Source organism: Sycon ciliatum, chromosome 12 (assembly GCF_964019385.1).
Source record: "Sycon ciliatum chromosome 12, ocSycCili1.1, whole genome shotgun sequence".
Lineage (NCBI taxonomy): Eukaryota > Metazoa > Porifera > Calcarea > Leucosolenida > Sycettidae > Sycon > Sycon ciliatum.
In genome coordinates this window covers 24,487,062-24,497,952 of record NC_088654.1, presented here as the reverse complement: position 1 = coordinate 24,497,952, position 10,891 = coordinate 24,487,062, and the positions used below count along the sequence as shown (strand labels likewise).

Here is a 10,891-nt window from a genome sequence, read left to right as displayed (position 1 = left end):
GCAAGTCATACTTGAAGTATACAAAAATCCCTGTGCACACACACACACACCATGTACCATGTATACGCCCGTCGCAAGAGAAGCACGCAAATCTGCAAATGCACTGGATGTGTACCCACAGATTTTCTCTTTATAGCAACGATAGCGGATCTGATTCTGATTGAAACAGATCAAGACAAGCGCCAGATAACTGTCTAATCCACACAACTGGCGAAGCCATGTGAATCGACCCCCCAATGCACACCTGGTCTACACCACACGGAGTACATCGGAATAGGACGGCCAAGACAGTTAACTATGCACACCCTACACTTGCTGGGGTAACCAGTATAGACAGCACGCTGCTTTGATAAAAGCAGACACTAGATGCACTGTTACCTTGAAGTGAAATTGGAGTTATTTTACCAACCAGCCTCGGCAACTGGGTACTGGGAACCCAGGGCCAACAGACGTACCAACAACCTCAGCCATGAAAGCTATATAGTAACGACACACTGGATTGTGGAGCCGAAACTAGTCCAACTTCCAAAATGCACATACACACACACACATGCGCACGCGCGCACACACACACACACATACACACACACACACACACACACACACACTGCACACGAACAAAAAAAAGCCTCCGATGCTTACCATGAAGATGGGACTATCTGCAGCATTCAGCTCACCATCCTTGGACTTGTCGAACTCCAGTAAGAGCCACATGCTGATGTAGACAGCAATTGTACTCATAATGGTGAAAGCATATCTACAGTAACACACATACACACACACACACACATACACACACACACACACACACACACACACACACACACACACACACACACAAGGGCCAACAAACAGGAACAAATGAGCCAGGCGCTCTGTCTGTCACTGATTTACTCACTACAAAACAGACCTACAGCCAAAGGTTGAATCCAGTGTAATAACGGCCTCTTCACTTCTAAGGACACACACATACACACACGCGCGCGCACACACACACACACACACACACACACACCTGAGGATAGACCAACTCACCGCAGACCGTTGAGAGAGACCTGCTCCAGACTGTCGTGAGTCAGCTGTGGGATGAGGGAGAGGTGAGAGATCTGCACGGACGCCCATCCAAACTGAAACACCACTACAAAGCAGCAGTAGTACAGACTAATGGCCCAGGCAGATGCATTCTCACAGTCAATACACTCGCGGAAGATGAACGAGAAGGAGATGAGTACGCAGAACGTGCCAAGAAGATGCCAGGTCTTGCGTGGCCCGTACTCGCTCTTTGTGCTGTCTGCAGCTACGCCAATAAACGGTGTGAACATGGCGTCGGCAACCTGAGTGAAAGCGTCACAGACACCCATGCACAGGTGCGTGCACGTAAACACACGCACACACACACACACACGTGCACACACTCACACACACGCACACACACACACACACACACACACGTATACACACACACACACAAGGCATTGTTGCGGAGTGGTATATGCCAGCACATTCGGAGCAAATAGCTGTGGGCTTGAATCTAGCGTGATCAACACTTTCACACCGTCAACCCACTGTCCGTTTGATCACCCACATTGAATGACTCTTCTCTGCGAGCTTTATTTTATTTTATTGCATGCACACAGTAATTATTTCAAATGGTGAACGGTACTATTCGGCCAATAAAATGTAAAGAACTCTTCCATGGAGGAGAGGAGAGGAAAAGCATGCACACAGTGTTCAAAATATCCATGCAATATTCATGAAGCAGTACATGCATCTATACGATGTCCACACCAGTCTAGAACAAATTGAAAATTGTCCGAACCAAAGGTTTGGTCGGACATGACAACACTTCTTGTCAATTTGCACTCGTTTTCTTCCTGTTCTTGCTTTTCTAGACGGGTGTGGCTGACTTGTAGATGCATGCACTACTTTTAGAAGTGGGAACGCTTGCAATTTGTTCTGCAAATATTCACGAGGACTGGAATTCAGTTGCCAGAGTGAGTGATTCCTCTGTAAACTAGAACTTGGCACTTTGTGAAGGGTAGTCGCAAAGAAATAAGGTGCCGAGTTTTCGTTTACAGAGCAAGTATAAGCCAGAATTTGGGCTATCACACACTGTATATGCATGTACATTGAAACCTGTCGAAGGCGACCACTCAAGGGCAGCAATAAAATGAAGACCAAAAAAGGCCCAGAAGTGGCAGCAGTAATTTTTCAGCACCATCAATCACCAGCAGCAGCAGAGCCATGAGAAGGAGTTCAGCCCACTGCCATGGCTGTTCGGCTGTTTTTAAGTCCTTTCTCACTTTTCTATGCGTGCATCAGCTGTGTACGTTAGATTTCCTCGTCCCGCAAGTTCAACAAGTGACATTGATTATTGGAGAATTTCTTCCCTGACAGAAAGTGCCACTCGGCATCAGAATAAATGCTGCCTCTCGACGCCAGGTTTGCTATATCCTAGCATGGCAGCCATTGGCAGTGTGGCTGACAAACTACAGCAAACTCAGACGAATACGCCAGGCGCCGCGCCTCACCGTGGATGTTCTAGTCACGCTGACCACTGTTTACGTGCATGGGGCACGCAACAGCATTTCCTGTTCAACACTGCACAGGCGTTGCTTTTTGCCCATGGCTTGTATGACGATTTCCATGCGGCGGGTGCTTGTACCGTGTGTGAATGCAGACTAGCAGATATCAGTCTTCCTTACTCAATGCCAAGGGGCACATCACTGTGGCCTGAACTGCTACTGAAAGTGGAGTGATTTTTGTGCATATACCGTAAAGTACCGTTGATCCGCCCCCACTCTAATTCCCGCCCCCCCCCCCCCTCGATTTTCTGTCTCTGAAGCGACTTCAGAATTATACGGTAGAGAAATTATGCGTCTTGCTGTACTCATGTCCATATGCATACAGCCAACCTCGTACTACTTTATACTGCGCAAACAAACATTCGGGTGAGAGTCTGTGCGAATGTGTACGTCGAGTTTGACCTTTCTCACCTGTTTGCGTCTGAAAGATACAACACCGCATTGTCGTACAACGACACTGCACCAAACAGCCTTGATCGAATTCCCCCCCCCCCCCATGAAAAACAAGCTGGGAAGCGACTTGGCGTGGGGGGCGGATCAACGGTACTTTACGGTACATGCAATACAAGTGCTGTGTGCTACACAACATATATGTACATCTGCTCTGGGCACAGGTACTAGGTGTGCAGGAAGCGTACGCATCATGCATGGCAGCAAGCGTACGCATCATGCGTGGCAGCAAGCTGCGACACATAAAATAACCTGGCTCTACATCTGACACACCACGGCATCTAACTATGGCGGAGTAGAAGGAGACACGGTGGGACACCTCCGATTTGTTGTGAGCGATCCAGTACAATAATATTTCATCACTCAAATTTCTGTTTTCAAGGTGGACGCTTTTGATTCAAACCGAACAAGGGCTCCTCTGGTCTGGATCTTCTGGACAATACTGCGCACGTCCACTAACCTGCCCAATAAGCATGATGAGGCCGGCGCTGAAGTTGCTGATACCAAGAACGCCATGGTAAAAAACCAGCAGATAACTGAACCACATGGCGGCACACAAGTCGTTCATAACATGACCAACACCGTACGAATAACGGCGAATCCAGTGTAACGACCTCATGGTGGCTTTCAGGCAAAGCCTCCCGGTCTAAGAGCTAAAATTGAACAGCAATAGTGATGTTGATCTCCAGTTTCGACAATCAAGGCACGGAGAGAAAGAAACAATAGCAGAAATTTTGAAAGAACTGTCGATATCGCGATGTCGACTGCATTTCTGTTTTGCAAAGATCATGCATCCACGTTGTGACCTGTGCGTGCATGCATCTGAGGTACGGTGACGCTGTACTATGATTGTGCAGTGCGCGCTTGGCACATGGCACAAAAGTCACGTGCACTCTTGACCGTTGCATGCATGGTTGCATGCTCGCTTTCGACTTCGACACCATGTACCATCATTCTACCATGTACCAGTCCGTTTGAAGACATGATTGCTATGTCAACTACGAAGTCTCGTGCCACTAGCTACTGATTCTGTCGTAGATTTTACTAACTGAGGTAGCTGAGTAGAGCCCTTTCCTGGGCCCGGGGGTAGACCATAGTTGACAGATTTGCTTGCTTGTCCTCGAGAAAAAGGGAGTGCCGTCCGGTGACACCTCCTGCCTTGCAAGGGCGAAGTCAAGGCTTCCAGCCTTTCCTCAAGTTTTAACTGGGACCCCAACTACTGTGTCTTTGACTTTAGTAATACAGTCGACCTACCCTTATAACGATATTTGCGTCAGACCAAGAAATATTGTTATAAGGGTAATATTGTTATAGGGGTAACTGGTTCATTTCATACACATACGTCATAATGCATGGATTTTGTTCATTTTTTACACTCTTTATAGCATAAAAAACTGACATACATGCACATTATGTACACAGCAAGGTGCCCACTGGTGCCCCCATTGCATTTCGTCATGTCCCAGCGACTTATCAAGTGAAGCTTGCCCTACCTGGATAGTGGGCTCTACATCTTCCCTGCTAGATATTGTTATAAAATGGGAAATGTTGATTGGTCAGCCCATTTTTTATCGTTATAGGGGTAATATCGTTATAGCAATATTGTTATAAGGGTAGGGCATTGTATACAGAAGTCAATGGAGTGATTTGGTTTGGCAGAAAAATATCGTTATAAGGGTAATATCGTTATAGAGGTTATCGTTATAAGGGTAGGTCGACTGTACCGGTACTAGTAACACTACTTGTTGTAGTCGGTGCCACGACAGGTGTGTAGAGTGTAGTAGACATGAACATGTTGTGTCAAGTGCAATGCCATTGACATGACGAGCAAAACCAGGCAGTCGTAACTACTCCCTGAGCTACCCAATGCTGTAGACAGCAAGCTGTTTCGGTCAAAAAGGCCTCATCAGTACAGCTACGAGCAGAGCTCCATGAGCTAGACTACTAATCGTGGTGTGCCGGCGACGCCTAGATGACTGAGGAACTAACTAATTGTGCATGTAGACTGATAATGATAGGTAGGGAAAAAGTGTTTGAATACTACGTCATGTACATACAAACTACAAAGACTGGATAGATACACTACTTGTAGACACCGATAATCTCCAAGCTACAAAGAGATACTAAGTAAGTGCCAGTACATGAATTTCACTACAAAGCTTCCAATCTCTCTCTTGTGAATTTCACTACATGTATACTACTCTAGACATGCTGCAAATGACTCAGTGTCAAACGGGTACGGGTGCGGGTGCGGATGGCACAGTGACCGGTACTGGCAGTAGATATTAAAGGGGAAGTTAAGGCAACAATTAAAATTTCACCAGTTGTAGTCTTCGGGGTGCTGAGTCGAATGGTCGTGGTCCGAGGAAGCTGAGACGCTCCCTTCCTACTTGAATCCCAATCGAACTCGCGCACTTCCACCGAAACTGGGTGACTGCGCCCTACTAGATGGGGATTTGTATGCAAAATGTCACTAAAAGCGCCATTTCGTTCTTATAAAAGCACGGATGACCGCGATTGGCCCATATGTTGTAGTCTTTTGGACGCTGAGTCGACTGGTTTTGGTCCGAAAAGGCTGCGATGCAGCGTTCGCCCCTAATTCCCAATCGAACATGGTTGAACAAGCGGTCACGTGCTCCTGCGTACGCCAGTCACCTGGTCACCGTGCCTGCAGGGTACAACTTACAGCCTGTTTTGACCTTTTTTGGGTGCAGTCCTGTCACTCGAGTTGAACCTTGGTGTGAAAGTTGTCGCCTGCTGGCGTGGTGACCAGGTGATTTGGGCACCCAGGAGCACGTGACCGCTTCTTCAACCATGTTCGATTGGGAATAAAGGAGGAACACTGCATCGCAGCCTTTTCGGACCAAAACCAGTCGACTCAGCGTCCAAAAGACTACAACATATGGGCCAATCGCGGTCATCCGTGCTTTTATAAGAACGAAATGGCGCTTTTAGTGACATTTTGCATACAAATCCCCATCTAGTAGGGCGCAGTCACCCAGTTTCGGTGGAAGTGCGCGAGTTCGATTGGGATTCAAGTAGGAAGGGAGCGTCTCAGCTTCCTCGGACCACGACCATTCGACTCAGCACCCCAAAGACTACAACTGGTGAAATTTTAATTTTTGCCTTAACTTCCCCTTTAAAGGCAGTAAAACCAAGACTGGCAAGAGGCCATGCACTCTTGGTAAAACCTGTCAAGGCGACCACCTGTCCTAGAAGACCACTGAAACCAGCACCATGCACCAATGAATGCTATTTCCAGTCAAATGACCCTGGATAAGGAGACCGCCTGCTAACAGAGACCTCGTTTTGAAAGTCTTGAGCGGTCCCCTAACTCCTCTAAGAGACAAGTCATGTACATGTAGGTTTCACTGTGATGTGCGGCAGGAGTGGTATAACACACTAATGTGATGTGCGGCAGGAGTGGTATAACACACTAATGTGATGCACTGCTACATCATGTATTTGTGTTCCGACTTCAGGCAACTGTTTCTGCATGTTGATTATTCGTGTTCAACCAAGCATGCAAATTCAGTCAACGTTACGTTACACTGTGACTTTCGACCGCACTTACTACACGTACCAGTTACAGACAAGAGTATAATATTATACTATTGGTACAGAGCAAGACCAATGCTACCGTATAGAAAGGGCCTAGGCAAAAGCTCACTTCCTGCATTGTGTATTATACTGCAAGACACGTCCCCGGTTCCCCTGGGGATGGTCCCGGGAATGGGGTGTTTATCCCGGCGTCCCGGAATTGAGATCATACGAAGCAAATCGAATCGATGGTCTGTAGAACCAGGTCCCACAGTGTCTGTGTAGAACTGTCCGTGCATGGAAAACGGGCATTATTTTTCAGAAAAATTCGGAAATCCGCGGCGCTAACCGTCGCGAACCCCCCTAAGAGCAGGTGGTCGCTAAAACCCAGAGGTCCTTTATGCAAGGTTTTACTGTATCGTTACAGTTTGCAGTCCAGGGAGCATGCAAGACAGAAACCAGCAGCTGGTTCTGATGCATCTATTGGCCTGTCGGGTGCCCAAGAACGTAGCGCCGAACAAGAAACAGGCTAGAATTTCATCAAGCACAGCATACCAACGTATACGGTGACTCAACTGTGCAAATATTGAAGTACACGAAAATAAGAACAGCCTACAATTATGCAGGCTACGAGGTTGCCCCCTTTGGCACCCGGCAGCACTGTAAAACGTCAAACAAGCTGAAGGTCTGACTTCCAAGTCATGCAGGCCAGGCCAGGTGGTGTATCATGTAATGTACTAAGCGCATGCACACATGTCACATCTGTTACTCCAGACCTCAATGCCATCCTTGCATGCACTGCCACCGCCACCAACACATAGCCGGCCACAACCATCCAGCTCAGATTGAAATGGCCGGGCTGTGCACTCAATGTTGATCATCGTGAGAGATGGGACACGCACACTGCAGAACTCACTCATTCCAAAGACATGGCCTCGCCAGGATGTCACGAAAACAGTGTTATATTCTGAATAACACTTTACGCAGCATCATGGACATTCATGATTACACGGCTTAAAGCAACGTGGACTAATAGCACTAATGTGGACTAATAGCAACACTGGCTAATGCTCATCTACAATGCAAGTTCACAACATTCGCCAGAGAATGTAGTTCAATGCTTCGGTCACTGTGAAAGTCTGTCATCGTCATCAGGATGAAGTGGGCAAGGAAACAGGGCAGGTGTTACACAGCAGACTTGCTAGGAGTGCTATGCATAACTGCCAACCGTTGCAAACCTGAGGTCGGGACAGTGACATACCTAGCTATGAAAATGTGTACAAACGTAGCTGCGAGGCATGCGACTATAATGCACTTTTGGGTGCCTATGATCACCCACGATATCCGGACTGTCCTGACCAAATCGGTATGGTTGGTAGGTATTGAGTATAGAATGGGAGGTATTCATCAATTTCCCGCCATTAGGTTTTGCAGGGCAAGTCCATTACAACCGTACACACTGTGATACCAGCTCTGCATAAAAGGTCATGAACTTTGTGAGGTCATACTCATAAATGTACTATGACAGGTTGTACCTGCCAAGTATGGGGTAACTTGCCCTGCAAAAAGGTGACGGCCATCTTAGATGCATACCTCCTATTATACACCGCCACGGACAGTGAACAAGATTGAACGACATTTTCTGATGGATGGTGCAAAATCGCAGTACCGTAAAGTTCCGTCAATAGAGAGGTTCCGCACTACGTAAAGTTGAGCAACTTTACGTTAGTGGGCGGGAAAAACCCATGAATTCACGAGTTCGCACTCCACTTACGGAAAGTTGTCTACGGAGAGTACGTAGATAGGGCTCTGATAACGTAGCTGGTCCGTAAGTGGATTGGGGTACAAATTGATGACTCTCTCTCCAGGTTGATCTGGTCGTACACTGCCGCGTTCGGAGTTGCCCAGGGCAGCTACGTGATTTGAAAACTCCGTATGGCGGAACCTAGATGCGCATGCAGTTTACGTAAGACTTTCCGTAGATCGACTACGTTTTTTACTAACGTAATCACGTTATGCGGAACCTCTCTAATAAGCCCCGGGCGTATACAGAACGAGGGTCTGAAAACTGGGCGTATATTTGGGCATGGGTGTTATTTCAGGACTGGGCCTATACAAGGTGCATATTGCATCGCTTGCGTCTCATAAGCATGCTTAACATTTTGCACACATACACATACGCAGGCACAGCATCACCCTGGGCAGTTTTTTGGGCATGGGCGAACTCACAGGCTTTGAGTGCGGATGTCGATACGGTGGGCGATATTGCGGGTATGGGCGTAAACACGGAACTTTACGGCATAACTGAATGCCGGCCGGCCAGTACATGTGTTCAGCAAAACAGCTGTGATAACAATCCGGTCAATTTTTTCATTATATTAAAGGGGAAGTTAAGGCAAAAATTAAAATTTCACCAGTTGTAGTCTTTGGGGTGCTGAGTCGAATGGTCTTGGTCCGAGAAAGCTGAGACGCTCCCTTCCTACTTGAATCCCAATCGAACTCGCGCACTTCCACCGAAACTGGGTGACTGCGCCCTACGAGATGGGGATTTGTATGCAAAATGTCACTAAAAGCGCCATTTCGTTCTTATAAAAGCACGGATGACCGCGATTGGCCCATATGTTGTAGTCTTTTGGACGCTGAGTCGACTGGTTTTGGTCCGAAAAGGCTGCGATGCAGCGTTCGCCCCTAATTCCCAATCGAACATGGTTGAACAAGCGGTCACGTGCTCCTGCGTACACCAGTCACCTGGTCACCGTGCCTGCAGGGTACAACTTACAGCCTGTTTTGACCTTTTTTGGGTGCAGTCCTGTCACTCGAGTTGAACCTTGGTGTGAAAGTTGTCGCCTGCTGGCGTGGTGACCAGGTGATTTTGGCACCCAGGAGCACGTGACCGCTTCTTCAACCATGTTCGATTGGGAATAAAGGAGGAACGCTGCATCGCAGCCTTTTCGGACCAAAACCAGTCGACTCAGCGTCCAAAAGACTACAACATATGGGCCAATTGCGGTCATCCGTGCTTTTATAAGAACGAAATGGCGCTTTTAGTGACATTTTGCATACAAATCCCCATCTCGTAGGGCGCAGTCACCCAGTTTCGGTGGAAGTGCGCGAGTTCGATTGGGATTCAAGTAGGAAGGGAGCGTCTCAGCTTTCTCGGACCAAGACCATTCGACTCAGCACCCCGAAGACTACAACTGGTGAAATTTTAATTTTTGCCTTAACTTCCCCTTTAAAGCTGTGCGTCTCCCTCCCCTAGGTTTCAATTCACAAACAGCCGTCTGATGAGGGTGTTTTCAGACACGAAACTCCGAGAAACGGCAAGGAAGGACCCGGCTGCGCTGTCGCTGTTTGGGAATTGTATTGCTGGCTTTGTCCACTGGACATAAAGCAATATACAGTAAAACCTGGTGTAAGCGACCTCTGGGTTTAGCGACCAATTGCTCTTAACGACCGTTTTTCCATGCACCAACAGTTCTACACAGACACTGCGGGACCGGGTTCTAAAGACCACCTGGCTTAACCACCGCTTTTGCTCGCACCGTGGGGTGGTCGCTTAAACCGGGTTTTAGTGTACGCAGCCTGCGGATCTTAGGCACCTGTCCCATAGGTTTCATGTTGAAAGGTGGTTTGTTGGCTACAGGCATGCTGCTTGTCATTGCAGAAAAGTGACTTTTATATTAACGCTTGTTACTGTTAGCGGACATCGTTTCAATAAGTCGCCGTACAGAACCGTCATGCTCACAAGAACACAGTAGACTCCTTACATGTTTTATACTCTCAACTGTCGTGGACATGGAAATCCGGTCGAATGGCCGGGGTCAGTGTCCTCAGTGCGTACAGAGCGTTGCATGCACAGTGCACATGTTGATTGCATGCAGCCGCATGGCTGCATGGCCAGCGCACTGCGGCCGTTTGACCTCCGACTAGATTTCCATGTCCACGACCGTACATACATGCGATTTGCATCGTCAGCTGCGTTCACTTCGGCTGGGGGGTCAGAGTCAAAATGAATGTTTTAGGGACGGCAAAAAACTTGAGATGGCCCCAAACGTCACAGATTTTCACACTCTTCTCCAGGAACAGATTTAATTAAAGGGCGTAGCACATAATCACATGATTGAGCAAACGTTATAAATGTTAAAAAATTGTTTTACCTACAACTTGGTTATAATTGCATTTCGATGTGAGATCGTCCGACTCCAGGTCGAGGTGTGGGAAGGGGTTTGCCCTCTTTCTCACACTTCTCCTTGTACAGCTTCTCGAGCTCCAGCAGTCGATCACTCTTCTTCAACGGATGCGTGTGGAACTCAAAC

General features: G+C 47.6%; 1 protein-coding gene across 1 annotated transcript in view; it reads right to left on the bottom strand.

Moving 5' to 3' along the window:
* The window catches only part of LOC135828919 (major facilitator superfamily domain-containing protein 12-like), a 9,839-nt gene extending 6,039 nt beyond the window's left edge, over positions 1-3,800 (bottom strand). Inside the window, exons 1-3 of the mRNA XM_065341352.1 lie at positions 3,496-3,800; positions 1,036-1,334; positions 643-757 (exon numbers count right to left, since the gene is read on the bottom strand). Of these exons, the coding sequence (XP_065197424.1) occupies positions 643-757; positions 1,036-1,334; positions 3,496-3,654 (573 nt within the window). The 5' untranslated portion in view covers positions 3,655-3,800. The remainder of the gene's footprint in view (positions 1-642; positions 758-1,035; positions 1,335-3,495) is intronic.
* Between the last annotated feature and the right edge of the window lie 7,091 nt (positions 3,801-10,891).